The sequence below is a fragment of the Balaenoptera musculus genome, chromosome 7 (assembly GCF_009873245.2).
Source record: "Balaenoptera musculus isolate JJ_BM4_2016_0621 chromosome 7, mBalMus1.pri.v3, whole genome shotgun sequence".
In the NCBI taxonomy this organism is placed as follows: Eukaryota; Metazoa; Chordata; class Mammalia; order Artiodactyla; family Balaenopteridae; genus Balaenoptera; species Balaenoptera musculus.
The window spans coordinates 84618317-84644102 of NC_045791.1; the positions used below are offsets into that span (position 1 = coordinate 84618317).

Here is a 25786-nt window from a genome sequence, read left to right on the forward strand (position 1 = left end):
CCAAGAACATGGTATATCTCTCCACCTGTTGGTATCATCTTTAATTTCTTTCATCAGTGTCTTATAGTTTTCTGCATACAGGTCTTTTGTCTCCCTAGGTAGGTTTATTCCTAGATATTTTATTCTTTTTGTTGCAGTGGTAAATGGGAATGTTTCCATAATTTCTCTTTCAGATCTTTCATCATTGGTGTATAGGAATGCAAGAGATTTCTGTGCATTAATTTTGTATCCTGCAACTTTACCAAATTCATTGATTAGCTCTAGTAGTTTTCTGGTGGCATTTTTAGGATTCTCTATGTATAGTATCATGTCATCTGCAAACAGTGACAGTTTTACTTCTTCTTTTCCAATTTGTATTCCTTTTATTTCTTTTTCTTCTCTGATTGCCATGGCTAGGACTTCCAAAACTATGTTGAATAATAGCGGTGAGAGTGGACATCCTTGTCTCATTCCTGATCTTAGAGGAAATGCTTCCAGTTTTTCACCATTGAGAATGATGTTTGCTGTGGGTTTGTCGTATATGGCCTTTATTATGTTGAGGTAGGTTCCCTCTATGCCCACTTTCTGGAGAGTTTTTATCATAAATGGGTGTTGAATTTTGTCAAAAGCTTTTTCTGCATCTATTGAGATGATCATATGGTTTTTATTTTTCAATTTGTTAATATGGTGTATCACATTGATTGATTTGCGTATATTGAATCCTTGCATCCCTGGGATAAATCCCACTTGATCGTGGTGTATGATCCTTTTGATGTGTTGTTGGATTCTGTTTGCTAGTATTTTGTTGAGGATTTTTGCATCTATTTTCATCAGTGATATTGGTCTGTAATTTTCTTTTTTTGTAGTGTCTTTGTCTGGTTTTGGTATCAGGGTGATGGTGGCCTCATAGAATGAGTTTGGGAGTGTTCCTTCCTCTGCAATTTTTTGGAAGAGTTTGGGAAGGATTGGTGTTAGCTCTTCTCTAAATGTTTGATAGAATTCACCTGTGAAGCTATCTGGCCCTGGACTTTTGTTTGTTGGAAGATTTTTAATCACAGTTTCAATTTCATTACTTGTGATTGGTCTATTCATATTTTCTGTTTCTTCCTGGTTCACTCTTGGAAGGTTATACCTTTCTAAGAATTTGTCCATTTCTTCCAGGTTGTCCATTTTATTGGCATAGAGTTGCTTGTAGTAGTCTCTTAGGATGTTTTGTATTCCTGCGGTGTCTGTTGTAACTTCTCCTTTTCATTTCTAATTTTATTGATTTGAGTCCTCTCCCTCTTTTTCTTGATAAGTCTGGCTAATGGCTTATCAATTTTGTTTCTCTTCTCAGAGAACCAGCTTTTAGTTTTATTGATCTTTGCTATTGTTTTCTTTGTTTCTATTTCATTTATTTCCGCTCTGATCTTTATGATTTCTTTCCTTCTGCTAACTTTGGGTTTTGTTTGTTCTTCTTTCTCTAGTTCCTTTAGGTGTAAGGTTAGATTGTTTACTTGAGATTTTTCTTGTTTCTTGAGGTAGGCTTGTATAGCTATAAACTTCCCTCTTAGAACTGCTTTTGCTGCATCCCATAGGTTTTGGATCGTCATGTGTTCATTGTCATTTGTCTCTAGGTATTTTTTGATTTCCTCTTTGAATTCTTCAGTGACCTCCTGTTTATTTAGTAACATATTGCTTAGCCTACATGTGTTTGTGCTTTTTACGTTTTTTTCCCTGTAATTGATTTCTAATCTCATAGCGTTGTGGTCAGAAAAGATGCTTGATATGATTTCAATTTTCTTAAATTTACTGAGGCTTGATTTGTGACCCAAGATGTGATCTATCCTGGAGAATGTTCCGTGCGCACTTGAGAAGAAAGTGTAATCTGCTGTTTTTGGATGGAATGTCCTATATATATCAATTAAATCTATCTGGTCTATTGTGTCATTTAAAGCTTCTGTTTCCTTATTTATTTTCATTTTGGATGATCTGTCCATTGGTGTAAGTGAGGTGTTAAAGTCCCCCACTATTATTGTGTTACTATCGATTTCCTCTTTTATAGCTGTTAGCAGTTGCCTTATGTATTGAGGTGCTCCTGTGTTGGGTGCATATATATTTATAATTGTTATATCTTCTTCTTGGATTGATCCCTTGATCATTATGTAGTGTCCTTCCTTGTCTCTTGTAACATTCTTTATTTTAAAGTCTATTTTATCTGATATGAGTATAGCTACTCCAGCTTTCTTTTGATTTCCATTTGCATGGAATATCTTTTTCCATCCCCTCACTTTCAGTCTGTATGTGTCCCTAGGTCTAAAGTGAGTCTCTTGTAGACAGCATGTATATGGGTCTTGTTTTTGTATCCATTCAGCCAGTCTATGTCTTTTGGTTGGGGCATTTAATCCATTCACGTTTAAGGTAATTATCGATATGGATGTTCCTATGACCATTTTCTTAATTGTTTTGGGTTTGTTTTTGTAGGTCCTTTTCTTCTCTTGTGTTTCCCACTTAGAGAAGTTCCTTTAGCATTTGTTGTAGAGCTGGTTTGGTGGTGCTGAATTCTCTTAGCTTTTGCTTGTCTGTAAAGCTTTTGATTTCTCCATCAAATCTAAATGAGAGCCTTGCCGGCTAGAGTAATCTTGGTTGTAGGTTCTTCCCTTTCATCACTTTAAGTATATCATGCCACTCCCTTCTGGCTTGTAGAGTTTCTGCTGAGAAATCAGCTGTTAACCTTATGGGAGTTCCCTTGTATGTTATTTGTCGTTTTTCCCTTGCTGCTTTCAATAATTTTTCTTTGTCTTTAATTTTTGCCAGTTTGATTACTGTGTGTCTCAGAGTGTTTCTCCTTGGGTTTATCCTGTATGGGACTCGCTGCACTTCCTGGACTTGGGTGGCTATTTCCTTTCCCATGTTAGGGAAGTTTTCGATTATAATCTCTTCAAATATTGTCTCCGGTCCTTTCTCTCTCTCTTCTCCTTCTGGGACCCCTATAATGCTAATGTTGTTGTGTTTAATGTTGTCCCAGAGGTCTCTTAGGCTGTCTTCATTTCATTTCATTCTTTTTTCTTTAGTCTGTTCCGCAGCAGTGAATTCCACCATTCTGTCTTCCTGGTCACTTATCCGTTCTTCTGCCTCAGTTATTCTGCTATTGATTCCTTCTAGTGTAGTTTTCATTTCAGTTATTGTATTGTTCATCTGTTTGTTTTTTTCTTTAATTCTTCTAGGTCTTTGTTAAACATTTCTTGCATCTTCTCGATCTTTGCCTCCATTCTTATTCCGAGGTCCTGGATCATCTTCACTATCATTATTCTGAATTCTTTTACTGGAAGATTGCCTATCTCCACTTCATTTAGTTGTTTTTCTGGGGTTTTATCTTGTTCCTCCATCTGGTATGTAGCCCTCTGCCTTTTCATCTTGTCTATCTTTCTGTGAATCCACACATGTGATCTATAAAAGGAGCAGCCTTCTATGAATGTATTTTTTTTTAAACAGCAAATGTTTCTTTCTCACAGTTCTGGAGGCTGGGAAGTCCAAGATCAAGGTACCAGCAGTGTCTGGTGAGGGACTGCTCCCTGGCTTGTAGATGGCTGTCTTCTCAGTGTATCCTCACATGGTGGAGAGCAGAGAGCTATTTGTGGTCTTTTTTTTTTTAATTAATTTATTTATTTATGGCTGTGTTGGGTCTTCGTTTCTGTGCGAGGACCCTCTCTAGTTGTGGCAAGCGGGGGCCACTCCTCATCGCAGTGCGCGGGCCTCTCACTATCACGGCCTCTCTTGTTGCAGAACACAGGCTCCAGACGCGCAGGCTCAGTAATTATGGCTCACGGGCCCAGTTGCTCCGCGGCATGTGGGATCTCCCCAGACCAGGGCCCGAACCCGTGTCCCCTGCACTGGCAGGCAGACCCTCAACCACTGCGCCACCAGGGAAGCCCTATTTGTGGTCTTTTTGATGATAGACTTTCTGACAGGTGTGAGGTGATGTCTCATTGTGGTTTTGACTCACATTTCTCTGATGATTAGCAATGTTGAGCATCTTTTCATGTGCCTGTTGATCATCTGTATGTCTTCTTTGGAAAAATGTCTAGTCAGGCCTTCTGCCCTTTTTAAAATTGGGTTGTTTGGTTTTTTTTATATTGAGTTGTATGAGCTGTTTATATATTTTGGCTGTTAACTCCTTATCAGTCATATCATTTGACAATATTTTCTCCCATTCAGTAGACTGCCTTTTTTAATTTTTTCAACAGTTTCCTTTGCTGTGCAAAAAAGATTTTGAGTTTAATTAGGTCCCATTTGTTTATTTTTTGCTTTTGTTTCCTTTTTTGAACTCAATTGTATCATTTTGATTTTCCCTTTTCATATCCTATTTATTATTACTGTGTTTGGGACAGGTGTGGGCACTAAAGGTGGGAGGGTTTTATCAGAGCCTGAAGCTGCTTCACCACTTGACCAGACATCAGTCGTTTACTTCTTTGGGACTTATGTGATCAAATATTACTTCTTTCCTCTTTTGATTCCTCTTCATACTTCAAACCTCAAAGAACTCTCTCCTCCAGACATTGAATAAATATTCTACTTTGTCTGAAGATTTTACTATTTTATTTTAATCATTAGTTTGAAAATTCTACTTAGAACACATTTTATTATAAAGTATGGAACGAGGAACTTCTTCTTAAAGAGCTAAAATCTTCTCAAAACCATTTATTGAAAAGTCCCTTCTTTTCTCATTATCATTTCCTAAAGTATTATATATAAGATTTATTTCTAAACTATCTTTTCTGTTCCATTAATTTACCTCTCTAGTTATCTTCCAATAGCATTCTGCTTTAATTATTGCAGCTTTTATATGTTTTAGTATATCAGGCAGACCTAATCCCACTGCATTATTCTTTCTTTTTACAAAATATGTTTTAATTCATGTCTCAATAAACTTTACTTCCTTTTTTTAATTAAAAAATCACATTGGAATTTTTATTAGTATTTGCATTAAACCCACATATTAATTTGAAGAAATTTTGCAGAAGTATGCATGCATTAATTTATCATTTTTTAAATCTCCCATTAAAATGTTTTTGATTTTCTTTTCATGTCATATTCATCTTTTAAGGTAATTCTAGTTTTTTAATTGCTTTCTCCCCCTTTTCCATTATTTTTAAAAATAGTAATTTGTGGTCCATAGGGCAACTCTATCTTGTTGCTGCTTCCTATGTTGGCTGGCATTTCTATCTCTTTTTTCTTACTAGTGAAAGCATTTAAAGGCATGAATGTAACTGATTCTGAAAGAGTTCCTTGCCCTTTTCAAAAAACTATGTTCAAGTTTTATTTGATAAGCTGTTGATAGTTTTTAGTTAAGTAGTTTTTAAGTTTTTATTCCTCATTACAAAAGCTGTAACCCTTAATTACAGGAAATTATGAAAACCCAAGAAAGGGGGAAATTTCAACTTGGAGATGATGTACAGGTTGCTTTATAGATGCCTTTTCTTTGAAGATGTACCTTGAAGAATGGATAATTTGACAGTGGGACTGGGGGAAAAGGAAAGATAGAAGGGCAATCCAGAGGGCAAAAAAGATTTGGAGATAAAAATCTTCAGCATGGCTCACAGGACGTTGCTGGGTTCATGGAGTAAGGATGGACATAGATAAGACTGGAGGTGAGTTGAGATGAGATTTTGGAGATCTTGAATGTTAGGCTAAGGAATTTGGCATTTATATTCTGCAGGAAGTGAAAAAAATCCAAGTCCCACTTTTGTCCTTAAAAATCTCAACTTCCGGAACACACAAAATTCCTGTAAAGCTCTTTTTGTACTACAGCACATAAAAGTACAATGTTATATTTCAGAATCACTATTTGTTCATTTCCTGCAAGACATGTTTGAATGTAAAATGGGAGGAAAAGCCTTGTATTTAAGTTCCTTCCTGATTTTTTTTCCCCAAAGGGAAGGGGGAAAGTTACAAATTCATCCTCTTCGATTGAACACAAGCAAAACTCCACATCTGTGCCCAACTCTAAAACACAGTCACAGAAATGGCACAATAACTATGAAGTCAGAAAAAGTAGTATATTGCTGGAAGAGCAAATTTATAATCAGTAAAGATTCTTTGTAATGTTATCTGAAACCTGAGAGGTCTGAAGTTTTGGCTGTTTGCCCAGTAAATTGAAAGGACTTTTTTTTTTTTTTTAATCTGGGGTTTAATTTTTCTTGGTCTAAGGCCCAATCTGTCACTAGTGGTGAGTCAGAAGGAATGCCTGAAATAGTTCATGTGCAGCTTTTTACGTTCATGTCTGATCTTCTTTGGATGGCCAGAACTGTTTATTGTTCATCTATTTATTTCACAAAAACCCAGCAAAGTGTTCATATATTAATTGTTTGCTGAATTATTTAAAAAGATTTCAACTCATCTGTCAAAAATGTGAGACAACAAATAGCATTTTGTGATGTGTATTTTGATGTGAACTTTAGGCTGGTAGTTAGAATCATAAGTACAAAAGTAACCAAGAAGTTTTCTTATCCCTTTTCCTTGACTGGGAAGAACTGCCCAGTGAATGCTAGTAGCCAATGAAGAAAGTTCTGATAAAGATATTTTTTCAAAATAGTAATAGAAAAGTAAAAACACTTACTTACAGAAAATGGTCATCATAAACTAGAAAGACAGAATTACACATGAAATAGTGATATCCATCTTTGGGCGTAAGATAGAATCACAGAAGTCCCCTCTCCAAAACTCTTAAAAGAGTGAAAAATGTCAGCCAGTAAATAATATGCTAGTGGTGTGCAAACTAAGGCAGACCACAGATTCTGAAGAGTATCCTGAGGTAGAATGAGAGGGTTTTCCCACTTCTCACTTCTACCCTACCCTCTGTAGACCATCATGGGGTCTGGAGCACTCCTCAGAGGTGCCGTTTGTGTTTCTGTAAGAGCTTCTATTGTCCATACACACAGGTACCAAATCAAGAGAGCATGAGAAGCTGGGCAGGAAGAGTCCAGGAAAAATTGTTGCTAAAGTTATCATTGACACCAGCCCAAAGAGAATACGTAAAGACCCCTTGCCCTAGATGTGTTTGTAGGAAGTAAGTTGGTATTGCTCTAAACTAAAGAAACAGATGGGACTCTGGAACATTTCCTCCCTGGAGCTCCTGGACATGCTTTATCTTTTCACCATTGCCATATATCTCCCCTCAACCATCCTTCAGTGCTGGATTAGAAAGTAGCTTAAGACACAGTTCTTAAAGTAGATTGGTGATTGCCAGGGCCTGGGGGGTGGGGGAAATGGGGAGATGTTGGTCAAAGGATACAAACTTCCAGTTATAGGTGAATAAGTTCTGGGGAGCTAATGTCCCAGTTAGCAATACTGTATTGTGTACTTGAAAATTGCTAAGAGAGTAGATCTTAAATGTTTGCACACCAAATAAATGGTAATCATGTTAGGCGATGGGTGTGTTAATAAACCTTATTATGGTAATCATTTTGCAATATATATATGTATATCATATCATCATATTTTACACAAACTAACACAGTGTTATATGTTAATTATATCTCAATAAAGCTAAAAAAAAAAGACATGGCTGTCAATTTCTTATGGTCTTGTGGAGATTCATTTATTCATTCAATGTATATGCAGCACCTGTGTGCCATGAACATATGACCAGAAGGCAGAGTGTTTGCCAAATGAGTGGTGCAGCTACTATATGCAGTGGGATTTAGGAAGCTATCTTTATAAGCCGATGGCCTGGGAAGGCTTTACCAAAGGACTCATGATTTGACTGGGACTTGTGGAATGGGTAGGGTTTGAACTGGAAGAGAAGGAAAAAGTTATAGCTGGAAGTGTGGAGGCATGAGTAGATGACCTGAGAGAACTCAAGCAAGAAAGTGAGGTTTAGGCCAGGTTGGGAATACCTGGGAGTTAAGAAATATGGGAGGAAAGGGAAAGTGTGGTAGGCAGAATAATGCATGCTAACCCCAGAGATATCCATGACCAAATATGTCAATTTACATGGCACAAGGGACTTTGCAGATATGAGTTACAGGTCTTGAGATGGGGAGTTTATCCTGGATTATCTGGGTGGGCACAATGGAATCACAAGGGTCCTTATATATAAGAGGAAGGCAAGAGGGTCAAAGAAGGAGATGTGACCACGGAAGCAGAGCTTGGAGGGAATGGAAAGAAGGGGGCCACGAGCCGTGGACGGCAGGCAGCCTCCAGAAGCTGAAAAGGCAAGGAAATTGATTCCCCCCGGAGACTCCAGAGGGAATGCAGTCCTGCCAACACCTTGCTCTTAGCCCAGTGAGACCCATGTTAGACTCCTAACCTTCACAACTGTAAGCTATCACAGTGCGTTGTTTCAGACCACTGTGTGTGGTCATTTGTTACAGCAATGGCAGGAAACTAATACAAAAGAAAAGTAACATTGAAGAATTAATGTAAAGCACTTCACATTAATCCTTTAGAAAATATTCACAATATCGTAACAAAGCTGGAACTACTCTTACAACCATTTTACCAGGAGGAAAGTGAGGCTTGGAGAGGTTGTGAAATTGCCCAGGCCTCACACATAGTAAACTGCAACTTCTCCCGCAGTGGATCCTGAGTGGGGAAAGGGAGTTTGTCCAGAGGTAGGGCAAAAAGAAGTGACGGGGGAAAAGTGCCAAAGAGAGAAAGACAAAGAAAAGTGTGTGTGTGTGTGTCTGTGTGTGTCTGTGTGTCTGTTGCGAGGGTGTCACTAAAGATAAACTTTGTTTACTTCTATCAATACTTCGGCTACGACAGCCAGGCTCAGATGAGTCCCCAATCTTGGTTGTTTTTAATGAAGGGGCCAGTCAAACGTTTTTCCCATTGATTTGATCTAATCACTTTTCTTTCCAAATGTTAAAATTTGAATTTCCATTTCTTTTCAACAAATCTGTAGAATTATTTAAAATGAAAATTCTTTGTTCACTGTGGATATCCTGTACCATGTTAAAAATGGATCATTAAAACAAAAATGTTATGCTATGTGAATTATATCTCAATTTTTTAAAAATGTAGACTCTTTAGTTAAGATCCCTAGAAGGAATTAAAGTAAATGTTAAAATTTAACCTAAAAATCAAAGCTAGAGTCACTTTTTAACCAAAGGTTGCCTCCTACACAGCATGTCAAATGAAAATTATCCTGGAAAAGGTGTTGAATTGCCCAGAGTACAGCAATAATCAGGATTAGTCTAGTCTTTACCATTTCTTAGTGAATTCAGTGCAACCAGTTCTTCCTACAGCATTGGAGTCCATCACCATTTCTATTGTTAGGCAACAGACGAGGTTGTTGGCTTGCATTTCAGCCCTAGGTTGTAGGAAAAATACAATTTGAGTGTGCACAGTTGACTTGGCAGAAATTAAAGACATATATGTGCAATTTCTCTGTATGATTCAATTCTACTCTCTACTTCATACGATTTCATCTAATCCCTTTCCTCACTTCTATTTACTTTATAATTCTACTATCTAGTAGTGAACCATAACATTCCTTCTGTACATAATACATACCCCTGCAAAAACACAAAATCATAGCTCTTCCACATAGATATACATAATCTTAACATTTTCATATATTTCTTTATAATCATTTTTCCATATTTTTAAACACACTTGAGATCATCATTTACAAATTGTTACACATTTTCAATGTTTTTAGTTTTCTGATATTATAGCTAATGCTGCAGTGGACATATATGAACACAATTCTTGGCCTTTCTGACTGTACTTGTTCATTTTTTAAAATTTTGAAATAACAGGTTTAAATTTTGAAACAATTACAGAAAAGTTGAAAGTACAATTCAAAGAATTTTATTTTCTTTAGTCATTTGAGAGTAAGTTATCAATGCCACATCACCCCTGAATATCTCTCTGTGTGCTTTCCTACAAATAACACTCTCCCACTTAACCATAGAATAACAACCCGAATCCAGAACTTAACATTGATACACTACTACCATCTAATAATTTATAGTCTCCATTCAAGTTTGGCCAATAGTTCCAATAATTCCTTTATAGCAAAAGCATCCAATTCAGAGTCAGGTATTATATGCAGTTGTCATGTCTCTATATAGTTTCCTATATATTGGAACATTGGTTCAGCCTTTTCTTGATCTCATGGTCTTGACACTCTGGAAGAGTACAGGCCTGTTATTTTTTTATTTTATCAGTTTGGGTTTAATTTATATTTCCTCATGATTAAGCTGAAATTTATTATGAGTATTTGGCAAGAAAAACAGAACTAATGCTGAGTTTTCCTCTTTGCAGTCTACCAGGTCGTATGTGATTTACGTGTCCCATTACTGATGATGTTCACTTTGACCGTTTGATTAAGGTGGTGTCTGCCAGGCTTCTTCATTGTAAAACTACTCTTTTCCCCTTTGTAATTAATAAATACTTTGTGGGGAGGTTCTTTGGAGCTATGAAAATATTCTATTTCTCATCAAACTTTTAATTTATTCACTCATTTAGATCAGTATGGACTCATGGATTCATGTTTTATTCATGGATTATAATCCATTGTTATCATTATTTATGTCCACGTTCAGTTTGTCCGCGATTTGGCAACTGGGAGCCTATTCAAGTTGGCTTCTGTGTCCTTTTGACATGTCTTCTTTATTTTTTGAAAACCTCTTTGTTTTCTGGTACAACAAAATATTCTAGGATTGCCTTGTACTTTTCTTGCACCGGCCCTGGAATCAGCCACTTCTCCAAGGAAACTTGATTCCCTTTAGTGGAAAATGGTATTTAGAAGCCAGGACCTGGGTGCTAGATGTATTCATTGCTATTGGGATGTTGCTGGCCAGTAGACAGCATACAGGTATACACACAGGTAGACCTTTCCATCTAGAATTATTTCTCTAGTTATATATTAAAAAGTATATGTTCACACTGACACACCTAATTCCAATCCAATATCTTTTTATGTTGTTCTCCGTTAGGAAAAACCAGGCTTCTATTATCTTTAAAACATTTGCTTATTTGATCAATTTTCTATATATGACTAACTGTAAGTGGATTGAATGGTGGTCCCCAAAATTATATGTCCACATCCTAACCCCTGGAACCTGTGAATGTGACCTTACTTGAAAAAGGGGGCTTTGCAGATGTAATTAAGATCTCAAGGTGGGATCATCTTGGATTATCTGGGTGGAACTTAAATCCAAAGGCAGGTGTCTTTATAAAAAACACACACAGAGAGGAGAGACACACAGGGAGAAGAAGGGAAGGCCATACAAGGACAGAGGCAGAGATTGGACTTCTGCAGCCACAAGCCATCTGACGCTGGAAGGATTCTCCCCTAGAGCCTTTGGAGCTAGCATCGCCCTGCAGACACCTTGATTTTCTAAGAACCTCACGCCTCCTCTGCTGCCCCATCTCCCGTGCTAGTGCCCTCTTTCTCTGCTCCAGCTCTGACTCCCCAGCTCAAGCCACTTCCCACCTTCTTCATGGATGCCCTTCTCACCCACTGGAACTCCACACCCAACAGCAGGCCACCCTCTGTGTGGATGCCCTCCTCATAATGTTGCCAGATAAAATACAGGATGTCCAGTTAAATTTGAATTTCAGATAAACTACAAACAATTCATGCAAGATTTGAGACATATTTATACTAAAAAATTTTTCATTGTTTATCTGAAATTCAAATTTAATAGGGTGTCAGGTTTTGTTTTATTGGCTTTTTTTTTCCCTTGGCTAAATCTGGCAACCCTACCTCCTTACCCTACTTAGGCTAAGACCTCCACCTCCATGGAATGGCCTCTATACTCCACTGGGGCTCTGCATTTGCACAGGGCTGCACCTCTGATGGGCACCCTTTCCTCTCTGCTCAGACTCTGGTGCCCCATGCCAGGCCATCATGGCTCCTCACACTCCACCCCTACTACCACAGACACATGCCTTGCTTTGTCCCACCTAATAGCTTAGGACTGAATTGTTTAGGAAGAGAAGAGAAAGGAAGGGAAGGGAATGGAATAGAAGAGGAAGAGAAGTCTGATTATACTTTTCAGTCTGCTTCATATTCTCTCTATAACAGAATAGTTTTTATGTGAAGAAATGGGCTATATTAGGGTTCTCCAGAGAAACGGAACCAATAGGATGGATGGATGGATGGATAGATGGATGGATAGATAGATAGATAGACTGAAGATATTTATTACATGAATTGGCTCACACAGTTTTGGTGGCTGAGAAGTCCCGCAATCTGTCCTCTGCAAGCTGGAGAATGAGGAAAGCTGGTGGAATAATTCAGTTTGAGTCCAAAGGCCTGCGAAGCGGAGGGGGGTGTGGGTGGGATGGAAGGGTAGGGGTGGGCACTGCTGTAAGTCCTGGAGTGTGAAGGCCCAAGAACCAGGAGCTTTAATGTCTGGGGGCAGGAGAAGATAGGCATTCAAGCTCAAGAAGAGAAAGCCAAGATTTTGCCCTTGCTTTCCCTTTTTTATCCTGTTTGGACCCTCAGTGGATTGGATGATGCCCACCCACAATGGTGAGGGCAGATCTTTACTCAATCTACTCAACCAAATGCTAATCTCTTTTGGAGACATTCTCACCGACACACCCAGAAATAGTGTTTTACCAGCTACCTGGGCATCCATTAGCCCAGTCTGACATTTTATGATCTAACATAAAATTAATCATCACATTGCCTAAGTTAAGAATTGATAGCCCTTTGTCAGTCACTAAATGGAAAATAAATTATGTTTTTTAAGGATTAACTGAGGATAGTGAGATTTAAAAAGACTCAAGTGCTAGGAGAAATAGCATTTGAAGGGTGTCCAGTGTCTTATCTTTTGACCTCCTCATCATTTTTCAGATGCTGTCTTTGTTGATGCCTCTCATCTCTTTATATTGTGCCTACTGTGGATTTTTATGAGATTTCTGAATAAGAACCCGTAAGTGCCAAACTCTAAATTTCCCACTTTTTCTCACAACTGTCATTGTCTCAGCCTCAACCAATCCTTTGATTTTAAACAAAAAGTGGGGAAGATTTAAAAGAGATCTAGCAACCAAAATGAAAATAAATAAGGAAACACAAGCTTTAAATGATACATTAAACGAGATGGACGTAATTGATATTTATAGGACATTCCATCCAAAAACAACAGAATACACTTTCTTCTCAAGTGCTCATGGAACATTCTCCAGGATAAATCATATCTTGGGTCACAAATAAAGCCTTGGTAAATTTAAGAAAATTGCAATCATACCAAGTATCTTTTCCGGCCACAACACTATGAGACTAGATGTCAATTACAGGAAAAAATCTTAAAAAATACAAACACATGGAGGCTAAACAATACACTACTAAATAACCAAGATATCACTGAAGAAATCAAAAAGGAAATCAAAAAATACCTAGAAACAAATGACAATGAAGACAAGACAACCCAAAACCTATGGGATGCAACAAAAGCAGTTCTAAGAGGGAAGTTTATAGCAATACAATCCTACCTCAAGAAACAAGAAACATCTCAAATAAACAACCTAACCTTACACCTAAAACAATTAGAGAAAGAAGAACAAAAAAACCCCAAAGTTAGCAGAAGGAAAGAAATCATAAAGATCAGATCAGAAATAAATGAAAAAGAAATGAAGGAAAAAATAACAAAGATCAATAAAACTAAAAGCTGGTTCTTTGAGAAGATAAATAACATTGATAAACCATTAGCCAGACTTAGCAAGAAAAAAGGGGAGAAGACTCAAATCAATAGAATTAGAAATGAAAAGGAGAAGTAACAACTGACACTGCAGAAATACAAAGGATCATGAGAGATTACTACAAGCAACTATATGCCAATAAAATGGACAACCTGGAAGAAATGGACAAATTCTTAGAAAAGCACAACCTTCTGAGACTGAACCAGGAAGAAATAGAAAATATAAACGGACCAATATGAAATTGAAACCGTGGTTAAAAATCTTCCAACAAACAAAAGCCCAGGACCAGATGGCTTCACAGGCAAATTCGATCAAACATTTAGAGAAAAGCTAACACCTATTCTTCTTAAACTCTTCCAAATATAGCAGAGGGAGGAACACTCCCCAAATCATTCTACGAGGCCACCATCACCCTGATAGCAAAACCAGACAAAGATGTCACAAAGAAAGAAAACTACAGGCCAATATCACTGATGAACATAGATGTAAAAATCCTCAACAAAATACAAACAAACAGAATCCAACAGCACATTAAAAGGATCATACGCCATGATCAAGTGGGGTTTATCCCAGGAATGCAAGGATTCTTCAATATACTCAAATCAATCAATGTAATACACCATATTAACAAATGGAAGGAGAAAAACCATATGATCGTCTCAATAGATGCAGAAAAAGATTTCGACAAACTTCAACACCCATTTATGAAAAAACTCTCCAGAAAGTAGGCATACGTTCTGAGGGAACTTACCTCAACATAATAAAGGCCATATATGACAAACCCACAGCCAACATTATTCTCAATGGTGAAAAACTGAAACCATTTCGTCTAAGATCAGGAACAAGGCAAGGTTGTCCACTCTCACCACTATTATTCAACATTGTTTTGGAAGTTTTAGCCACAGCAATCAGAGAAGAAAAAGAAAAAAAAGGAATCCAAATCAGAAAAGAAGTAAAGCTGTTACTGTTTGCAGATGACATGATACTATACATAGAGAATCCTAAAGATGCTACCAGAAAACTACTAGAGCTAATCAATAAATTTGGTAAAGTAGCAGGATACAAAATTAATGCACAGAAATCTCTTGCATTCGTATACACTAATGATGAAAAATCTGAAAGAGAATTTAAGGAAACACTCCCATTTACCACTGCAACAAAAAGAATAAAATACCTAGGGATAAACCTACCTAAGGAGACAAAAGACCTGTATGCAGAAAATTATAAGACACTGATGAAAGAAATTAAAGATGATACCAACAGGTGGAGAAATATACCATGTTCTTGGATTGGAAGACTCAACATTGTGAAAATGACTATACTACCCAAAGCAATCTACAGATTCAGTGCAATCCCTATCAAACTACCAATGGCATTTTTCACAGAACTAGAACAAAAAATTTCACAATTTGTATGGAAATACAAAAGACCGCGAATAGCCAAAGCAATCTTGAGAAAGACAAACGGAGCTGGAGGAAATAGGCTCCCGGACTTCAGACTATGCTACAAAGCTACAGTAATGAAGACAGTATGGTACTGGCACAAAAACAGAAATATAGATCAATGGAACAGGGTAGAAAGCCCAGAGATAAACCCATGCACATATGGTCACCTTATTTTTGATAAAGGAGGCAAGAATATACAGTGGAGAAAAGACAGCCTCTTCAATAAGTGGTGCTGGGAAAATTGGACAGCTACATGTAAAAGAATGAAATTAGAACACTCCCTAACGCCGTACACAAAAATAAACTCAAAATGGATTAAAGACCTAAATGTAACGCCAGACACTATAACACTCTTAGAGGAAAACACAGGCAGAACACTCTATGACATAAATCACAGCAAGATCCTTTTTAACCCAATTCCTAGAGAAATGGAAATACATACAAAAATAAACAAATGGGACCTAGTGAAACTTAAAAGCTTTTGCACAGCAAAGGAAACCATAAACAAGATGAAAAGACAACCCTCAGAATGGGAGAAAATATTTGCAAATGAAGCAACTGACAAAGGATTAATCTCCAAAATTTACAAGCAGCTCATGCAGCTCAATATCAAAAAAGCAGACAACCCAATCCAAAAGTGGGCAGAAGACCTAAATAGACATTTCTCCCAAGAAGATATACAGATTGCCAACAAACACATGAAAAGATGCTCAACATCACTAATCATTAGAGAAATGCAAATCAAAACTACAATGAGGTATCACCTCACACTGGTCAGAATGGCCATCATCAAAAAATCTAGGGCTTCCCTGGTGGCGCAGTGGTTGAGAATCTGCCTGCCAATGCAGGGGACATGGGTTCGGGCCCTGGTCTGGGAAGATCCCACATGCCACGGAGCAACTAGACCCGTGAGCCACAATTACTGAGCCTGCACGTCTGGAGCCTGTGCTCCACAAAAAGAGAGGCCACGATAATGAGAGGCCTGCGCACCGTGATGAAGAGTGGCCCCCACTTGCCGCAACTGGAGAGAGCCCTCACGCAGAAACGAAGACCCAACACAGCCATAAATAAATAAATAAATAAATAAATAAATAAATAAATAAACCCAAAGTTAAAAAAAAAAAAATCTAGAAACAATAAATGCTGGAGAGGGTGTGGAGGAAAAGGAACCCTCTAGCACTGTTGGTGGGAATGTAAATTGATACAGCCACTATGGAGAACAGTATGGAGGTTCCTTAGAAAACTAAAAATAGAACTACCCTATAACCCAGCAATCCCACTACTGGGCATATACCCTGAGAAAACCATAATTCAAAAAGAGTCATGTACCACAATGTTCATTGCACCTCTATTTACAATAGCCAGGATATGGAAGCAACTTACGTGTCCATCGACAGATGAATGGATAAAGAAGATGTGGCACATATATACAATGGAATATTAGTCAGCCATAAAAATAAATGAAATTGAGTTATTTGTAGTGAGGTGGATGGACCTAGAGTCTGTCATACAGAGTGAAGTAAGTCAGAAAGAGAAAAACAGATACCCTATGCTAACACATATATATGGAATCTAAAAAAAAAAAAAAAAGGTTCTGAAGAACCTAGAGGCAGGACAGGTATAAAGACGCAGACGTAGAGAATGGACTTGAGGACACGGGGAGAGGGAAGGGTAAGCTGGGACAAAGTGAGAGAGTGGCATTGACATATATACACTACCAAATGTAAAATAGATAGCTAGTGGGAAGCAGCCACATAGCACAGGGAGATCAGCTCGGTGCTTTGTGACCACCTAGAGGAGTGGGATAGGGAGGATAGGAGGGAGACGTAAGAGGGAGGAGATATGGGGATATATGTATATGTATAGCTGATTCACTTTTTTATAAAGCAGAAACTAACACACCACTGTAAAGCAGTTATACTCCAATAAAGATGTTAAAAATAAAATAAATTTTAAAAATTAAAAATAAAAAAATAAAAGAGATCCAGTATATCTGCTAAATACTGAAAATAAATCAATAATCCCTCTCATAGTTATTCTTTCTGCCAAGTTCAGTTGTTCTCTTCTTTAGTCTACCCCAGACCATCCTTACCAGCATTATATGCCAGCCACTCATCAGAGCCATGACCTTGGAGATCTGCTTTTCTATTCTTTTTTTTAAATTTATTTTCTTGGGGAACAGCTGATGAGGAGAGAGCCAGCCGGATGTGGGACGGTAAGAGAACCCCTGGCGGCATGGCATCGGGCCCCCAAGTGTGGCGGGAGCCTTGAAGAAGCCTCGTCCCACGCCTCTGAGGCAACTCTTTCGCGACTGCCCCAAGTCCCAAGTGCCAAAGAGATGGATGAAACTGTTTCCGAGTTTTTCAGGAGGACCACCTTGAAAATCCCAGTGACTGAAATGATGACAATACTAAAAACCTGGAATTTTTTGTCTGAAAATCAACTGCAGACTGTAAACTTCTGGCAGAAAAAGGAATCTCTCCTTCAGGACTTGGTTCTGCTTTGTGAGGAGAATCGTGCAAGTCTCAATGATGCAGCTCTTTTAGACATCATTTATACTCAATTTCATTGGCATCAGAAAGTTTGGGATGTTTTTGAGATGAGTAAAGGACCAGGTGAAGACATTGACCTTTTTGATATGGAACAATTCAAAATTCTTAAGAAAAATTCTTAAGAGAGCATTAAAAAATGTGACAGTCAGCTTCAGAGACGCCGAGGAGAATGCAGTATGGATTCGAATTGCCTGGGGAACACAGTATAGAAAGCCAAACCAGTACAAACCTGCTTACGTGGTGTATTATTCCCAAACTCCACATGCCTTCACTTCTTCCTCCCAACTGAAAAGCCATCTACCCCTTCTGGGTCAGGCACTGACAATTGCTAGCAAACACCATCAGACTGTGAAAATGGACCTCAGAAGCCGGTATCTGGACGCTCTTATACTGTTTTTAAACAGTATAATCAGACCTTTGAAACTCACAACTCTACTACACCTGTACAAGAAAGAAGCCTTGGGCTAGATATAAATATGGATTCAAGGATCATTCATGAAAACAAAATAGAAAAAGAGAGAGTCCAGAGAGTGACTCAAGAAATTTTTGGAGACTATCCACAACCAAGACTCGAATTTGCACAATATAAGCTTGAAACGAAATTCAAAAGTGACCTAAATGGGGGCATCCTGGCTGAGAGAGAAGAACCCCTCCAGTGCCTGGTTAAGTTCTCTAGCCCCCATCTTCTGGAAGCACTGAAATCCTTAGCACCAGCCGGTATTGCAGATGCACCACTTTCTCCATTGCTCACTTGCATACCCAATAAGGGAAAGAATTATTTTAAAATTAGAGATAAATAAGATGTATGTGGTTTTGTACGCACAGCATCCTTGACTGTATTGCATATGCATTTTAGTTAATGACTAGCTGAATAGCTTCTATCTGCAAACTTGTTTTAGAGATTAATCCTTGATATTGACGATTGAGAAATGTTCAGTATAATTCTTGGGACTGATTCTTTCCTCCTGCAAAGCATAGCAGTTGTGGAACTTTTAAGATGTGACAGGATGTCTTTTTTCTCACTCCTGTCTCTCCTCAATCCTGGAGAGGTCTGGTTCCAGTTGCTGGAATTTCCAGGGATTTTCTCTTAAGCCTTGGATCACAGAAAGAAGCACCAAGAAACTATACCCAACTCAAAACTTTCTAGGAGAATCATAAAATTGGTCCATTCAAAAGGTAGAATTGGGCCCATTAAGTTATTATTGCAGGAGGTAGCCTATCAGTTAATTCAGCTATATAAAATAATGATTTCATTGTAAATATGATACTTCTTATAATCTATTTTATCATACATATGGCATTCGAACTGACTGATAATAACAGGTTTGTGAATAAAGATATTTGAAAATGAGTAACAAGAAAAACAAAAATAAACAAACAAAAAAATTTATTTTATTGAAGCATAGTTGATTTATAATGCTGTGTTAATTTCTGCTGTACAGCAAAGTGATCCAGTTATACATATATATATTCCTTTCCATATTCTTTCCCATTATGGTTTATTACAGGATATTGAATATAGTTCCCTGTGCTATACAGTAGGACCTTGTTGTTTATCCATTCTATATATAATAGTTTGCATCTGCTAATCCAAACTCCCAATCCATTTCTTCCCCACTCCCCCTCCCCTTTGGCAACCACAAGTCTGTTCTCTATGTCTGTGAGTCTGTTTCTGGGAGATCTGTTTTTCTCACGTTCTCTTCAGACTAATGCTGCACCACTGTTTCTGTGCCCAGGCACGGGGCAGAGCCGAGCGCCAGGACTCTCCCCTCTCTGTCCACGTTCTGCCCTCGCCACAGGTGTTTTCATCTTTGTACCACAGACTTGTAGCTCCCAGCCCCTTCCCTTTCATCTCCCTGCTGTTTCCTGCTCCTCACACACAAAAGTGTGACCCTGGACAGACAGATCCTCCTCTTCAGGCTGAAGCAACGTAAAGAGACTTCACGGCCTTGTCATCACCTAGTTAGCCCTTTTGACTTATCCATATGACCTTTATAAAATTATGGGGCAAAAATCAAAACTCAAACGGCGTTTGGGCCTAAAATAATGACCAAATTAGAAACTGTAATTTAGGGAAGCAGTTCGTTTTCCTAAGTGCTCTCTAATTACGTTTTTTCATCTACTGTCAAACCAACTGCAACCATAAATTGAAGTGCTGTGGTTAGAGAGCACATTTCTGATCAAATAAATCACAAATCTAAGTCAGCCAGTCAAGGCATAACATGCTCTTTTCTCTTTTTACAGTCATAGGAAGCAATAAACGACAAAGGCTTGCATGCAATAAAGCTGTTATCAGACTGTGAGAAAAAAAATCCCATACATTAGTGGTTACATTATAGCTACACCAAGCTAATAAATTCAGATGCCTTTTACATGCTAGAAAATTTTCCCATCACAAATGAGGTACCAAGTCATGTTTGTCTTTCCAAAGATTTGTCACAGTCATTCCTACCATTCCTGCGTGAATCATCCGGGCTCATCTGTTACGACTTAGAAGATTGTGGCCAATGGTCAATACAATTGAAGTGATAAATGTGCAGTTGGCTCATGTGAAAGCCCGTGTGGGTTCGTTTCAGGAGTAACCGGGGGAAGATTTATGGTGGGAGGGCAGTGATATGCGTGGGAATTTCAGTAAGTAATGGAGCTGAGATACAGAGGGATCAGAATGAGAGGGTGAGACCCAACTATTGAGCTAAGAGAAGCAAAGTTTAGGAAGAACCACTGAATCAAGATCATGGCTGCAAAGGGAAACGTGAGTCAAGGAAGGTTTCAGGTCAGTGCTAACCCAGATGCCCCAGGTTTGCCCAGGGGACACCTGAGGGCCTTTAGCACTGACAGCTTCTGCTGTGAGATGAGTAATAACTCCCTCTCCTTTTCTTAGAGGACTCTCTTAAAGCCAATGAGATGACGGGTGACAAAATAGCTTACAAAAATCTTGATGATGTCCTACACAACTGGAAACAAATGTTATGTCTTTTTAAAAAAGATAATTCCTACCATTACTCTCTGTTGAGGTATCATATAATTAAGGAAAACTCATCTTAGTGATGTAGCTAAAAATCAGAACCTACCAATCAATTGCCTTTGGGTTGTGCTTATCTGTATCCAGACCTCTCCTTAAATTTTTCATCAACAGTAAGGAGAACGTGGGTGCAAATGGCAGAGATCTCAGGAGCAAGAGTGGCCACTGGCATGAACAAGAGGCAAAAGGTGAGAGGTGCCCCATTAAGGTAGCTTTCATTTTTCCTCTGTTGAGCTCTTTGCCTAAGTTCAGGACTGGACTTGCTGTGAGGGGAAAAGCCCACATCATTTCCCTATTATGGTAACTGAGAAACTACAGCACATACTTTATCAATTATGTTTCATTTGGGTGAAACTTCACTTTGGAATTTATCATAAGAAAAATCTTGGGAAAGATGCAGAAAGTAAATCTAGTTTTCTTCTTGTAATTATGTTTATTTTTAAAGAATTAATTTGATCATGGTTTGGTGTTGAGGATGTCTTCAGATGATGCCTAAAAGAGTGGTGAACACAGTCCAGAGTAACTTCTTAGCTTTTTTGCCCACCTCAACATACACAAAAGATGACATTCTTAGAGCATTTCTACCTACTAAAGAATTTGAGGAAATGAAGGTCATGTTATCATACAGGAAGAGTCTTGAATTTGTTTTAAAAGGTGAAAAATTGAAAAAGTTAGATGCTCTGACTGTTGTTAATGACTAATCTCTTGTGACTCCCTCAAAATGGATGGTAACACACGAGGTGTGCTGATAATATAGTCTGAGATGCTGTTGTCCAGAAACCCTCTTGAGGACTCGAGATCCAGCTGACACAACTCTTCCCACTCCAGAGTTCCAAGAATTCCACAGAACTCCTCTCACTCCAAACCATAGGATTTCTGGATAAGATGCAAAAACTTTTAAAATATATATATATATAGCTTGAAAGGAAATACCTAGGCACCAGAACCGAAGATGGAACTCAAAACTAGAGCAATATGTGTATGAGATGACATCAAAGTCCTGGGGACACTGGGCCCAGCCACAGGCTGTGTATGGCTGTGTATCCATATAGGGATGAAGGCCATGACTGAGGGCTCACAGCAGGTGGGGAACTAGAACCAAGACCTCTGCTTCAGAGCAGAGTCTTGGAGGTCTGGCCCTTCTGTGAAGAGAGCATTAGACACACCACACTGGTTGCATAAAGGAAGCTTGTGCCCTTGGCACTTGGTGCATAATAAGGAGTCTCCTCTGAGAAATGAAAACTCCATGCAGGGGTTTCCCTGATGATGCAGTGGTTGAGAATCCGCCTGCTAATGCAGGGGACACGGGTTCGATCCCTGGTCCGGGAAGATCCCACATGCCGCGGAGCACCTAAGCCCGTGTGCCACAACTACTGAACCTGTGCTCTAGAGTCTGTGCTCCACAACAAGAGAAGCCACCGCAATGAGAAGCCCGTGCACTGCAAGGAAGAGTAGCCCCCGCTCGCCGCAACTAGAGAAAGCCCACACGCAGCAATGAAGACCCAACACAGCCAAAAATAAATAAATAAAATAAATAAATTTCTAAAAAAAACCACAAACCTATGCAGAGGTATAAGATCTGAATTAACACCATCCGCATGGTATGAGAATCCCAAGCCCAGAAATTATGAAAATGGGTCCTGAATGGGGTGGAATCCCCGAGAGCTGGGCCAGAAGCAAATACAAAATCTTTCTTTGAGGACATTTTTATAATGCAAAGCACCTGGAACATCTAAAGAAACAATGTACCTGCTTAAGATATGCTCACAATTAAAAATTACAGACTACATGAGGAAATGATCCACCATGAGGGAGAGTCAGGAGACAATAAATGAGAGAATTAGCACCCCAGGAACTTGAGATAATACAGAATAAAATAAAACAATTAAGAGACAATAAAATAAGAAAATGCAAGGAAGAGAAGATGAAACGAATAGATTATTTAGTAAAAGGAAGATGTTAGAATGTGATATAAGCGCACATATTCCCACAAAGTCACTGAGTCATAATGGATCCAAATAGAAACCAAAGAATTGAAGGTAAACTTGACATTTTTTGATTGTTATACTTTGGAACAGATTACCTGCAGGGATAATGGAAACTCAATTATGTGACTCTCATAGCATTATAATTAAAACCATCTGATGGGTTTAGTTTAGATTATAAATGCATAAACTTTTCATTGATTTTGAGCTGCTACATGAATAAATTCTCTTCCATAGAAACATTTTTCTAGTTTTTAACTGTTTTATCATCAGCAAAATAATACACCTTTATTATTTGAGACAAATTCTGAAATACGGTAAAGAGGCAAAAAAAAAACTCAGTAGTCTCACTACCCTGAAACACTATTAACATTTTAGTATATTCCCTTCCAGTTCTTCTTTCTGTGCACTGTGTCCTTACAGAGCTAAACTTGTACTGAAATACAACTTAGTAGGCCCTTGATTTTATAAATTTAACATTATGTCATGAGCATTTACCCATGTCCTTTAAAGTTGTTATAAATATAGTTTAAAGGGTTACATAATATTTCCTCATGGATATAGCATTTATCTCATAATTCTTTTATTATTGACTATTTAGATTGCTTCCATTTTTTTCATTTCTATAACTCTGCAATAAATATTTGTGCATAAATCTTTGTTTACAGGGTTGGTTATGTCCTGAGACTGTATCTATGATTTTTACAATAAATTTATTTATTTATTTATTTATTTATTTTTGGCTGTGTTGGGTCTTCGTTGCTGTGCATGGGCTTTCTTAGTTGCGGCGAGCGGGGACTACTCTTCATTGCGGTACGAGGGCTTCTCATTGTGGTGGCTTCTCTTGTTGCAGAGCACGGGCTCTAGGTGCACAGACTTCAGTAGTTGTGGCTCGCAGGCTTCAGTAGTTGTGGCACCCAGGCCTAGTTGCTCCACGGCATGTGAGATCTTCCTGGACCAGGGCTCAAACCCGTGTCCCCTGCATTGGTAGGCGGATTCTCAACCACTGCGCCACCAGGGAAGCCCATACAATTTTTTTTAAATCAAGGGACAAGACTTGATTTTATAATTCATGTTTTCAAATGTATTTTTTTCCCATTCAACAAAATTTATTGAGTATGTACTGTGTGCTATACACTTATTATTGTGCGTTTTTTTCCTCTGATTGTCAAAATCATCACATGCACTGTAGAAAATTTGGCAACCATACACACATGTGCAAGTGTGTGTGTGTGTGTGTGTGTGTGTGTGTGTGTGTGTGTGTCTGTGTGTGTGTAAAAGGAAAAAATAGGAAAGAAGAAGCATGAGGGAATTCACCTACCTTCTTTTTATAGGATCTAAGTCAGTAAAGAGAAAACTCCAGTTTATTTCATTTGGTCTTTAGAATATATATGCACTAAAACAGGTGAATTAGATTACTTCCTTCCCAGACTTTCTCCCATTATAATTCTAGGATTTGATGACAACTTTTGTAGCTACATTCAAAAATGGTGTTAGCTTACCAAAATGTCCATTCAACAAGAGCTTGTACCCATTGGAGCCATGTTTATAAACTCTAGCTCTTCATTATGTTTCAACTAAGAGAAGTAACACTAACCTGATGTGATCAAATGTATCAAATTTACCCCACAATAACAACTTCCTAAAAAATCCAAATTAAAAAAAATTAAGTTGAACCTATGTCAAGTAGGCCAACAACTGATTTTCTGTCTTACACACTAGATATATTGTTTTGCTTGTCTATTCAGGTTCTGCATTGCAGAGAAAAGAATTTAAAAGTCATAATGCTAAAATCTGGAAATAATATACAGCAGGGGGGAAAAAAATCAAAGGACAGCAAATTCCTGTTAAACTCTGTGCTCTAAGTGCTGGATTCTTCTAGCACAGAGCTCTTAACTTCAAGGGCACTGCGTGTGGTTATGCGTTTATACACTGACTAGTCCTAGAGGGTGCCATTCGCAGTGAGCCCTGGTTGAGGACTCAAGCTTTGTTAAGTCAATTTGTGAATATATATATATATTTATATATAAAATACGATAGACTGAGATGACTTCAGAAAGAAGAAATGATGATGATTTATTGTATGAAGGGACTCATTTCTGAAGAAACAAAGAAAAGTGACAATCCTGTACACAGTTCAGGAAAATGAAACACCATTTTGCAGGGGAAATGTCTTTTGCACAGGGCACCAGGCTGGGATGGCACCATCACCAAATTTTTGAAAGGTGGCTGTCAAAAGCTGAAGCTATGTATCAAAAAGATGGATTTTGTATCTTTATGTATGTGATTTTGTGTACTGGGAATGTAGTTACTTGCCCTTTAGGATAGTTTTAGGTGCTATCATTAAGTTCCAAATATACTGCCTATGAAGTTGATTAATTTACCAAATATTTCTCAAACACCCACATTATGCAATATAAGATGTGAGGTCCTATAAGGATTAAAAAGTTCAGGAAGATATAGACCTTGACTTCATGTAGCTTGGACTTGATTTGGAATATAAGCATATAAGAATACATATGGTAGAGAAATACAAGATTTAAAAAAAAAAGCTGAGGCTACAAATGTATGTCAGAAAGAAATTTAAGAAAATAGAAATTTAAGGAAATAGAAATTACTGCAATTTAGTACTGAAATAATTCCTTAAACAATGTTCAGTGGTAAGGAAGAGGAAGCTCAAAATGAATAACAGGAAAAACTACAAGCTGGTTTTCACTCTGCAAGAATAGTTTCTCTTGTGCTTATAGCCCCCGCCTGTGACTTTTTCAAACCACTGGCCTAAACAAATGACTCAAACATCTAAGAAAGGGGTGGACCCAGGCGGATAGATTCTGACTCTCCCAGCCTGAGCAAGCCCATAAGAAGGCGGGCTTGCCACAAGACTGATGATGGGTGCTGTCTAGAGCTGGCCTTTGGAGATGGCAGCTTCTTTACTTTCTGTCTCTGGGGCCAGCACTTTCCTCGAGAGTCAGGTAAGACCGGGTTTAGAACCCGGAGCAAGTGGCCTGTGCCTTTCTTTTCTCATCTGAAAAATGGGAAAACAATGAACTCCTCAAGGAGGGATAATTAACATATGAAGACCGTTTGCTACAGTGCCTGGCACACAGAAGTTTCAGAGAAACTATAGCAGGTGTTGAGCCGCTGTTTAGTAAGGAAAGA

The 25786-nt window shown here is 38.3% G+C and overlaps 1 protein-coding gene and 1 long non-coding RNA gene across 7 annotated transcripts in view; both read left to right on the forward strand.

Moving 5' to 3' along the window:
• Positions 1-25786, forward strand: part of LOC118898348 — a 73845-nt gene that overhangs the window by 42287 nt on the left and 5772 nt on the right. For 3 of the 6 annotated variants that reach the window (XR_005020675.1, XR_005020676.1, XR_005020673.1), the window contains 2 exons: positions 12779-12857; positions 20757-20830. The exons of 2 other annotated variants lie outside the window; for them this stretch is intronic. This is a non-coding gene — a long non-coding RNA (uncharacterized LOC118898348). The remainder of the gene's footprint in view (positions 1-12778; positions 12858-20756; positions 20831-25786) is intronic. One more of the 6 variants, XR_005020674.1, reaches the window with a different exon arrangement.
• LOC118898343 (centromere protein N-like) lies at positions 17222-25755 on the forward strand. The gene is given in 4 exon segments (XM_036858610.1): positions 17222-17720; positions 17722-18005; positions 18008-18842; positions 25744-25755. Coding segments are annotated over 3 exon segments (1164 nt in total). The 5' UTR covers positions 17222-17253; the 3' UTR covers positions 18421-18842; positions 25744-25755.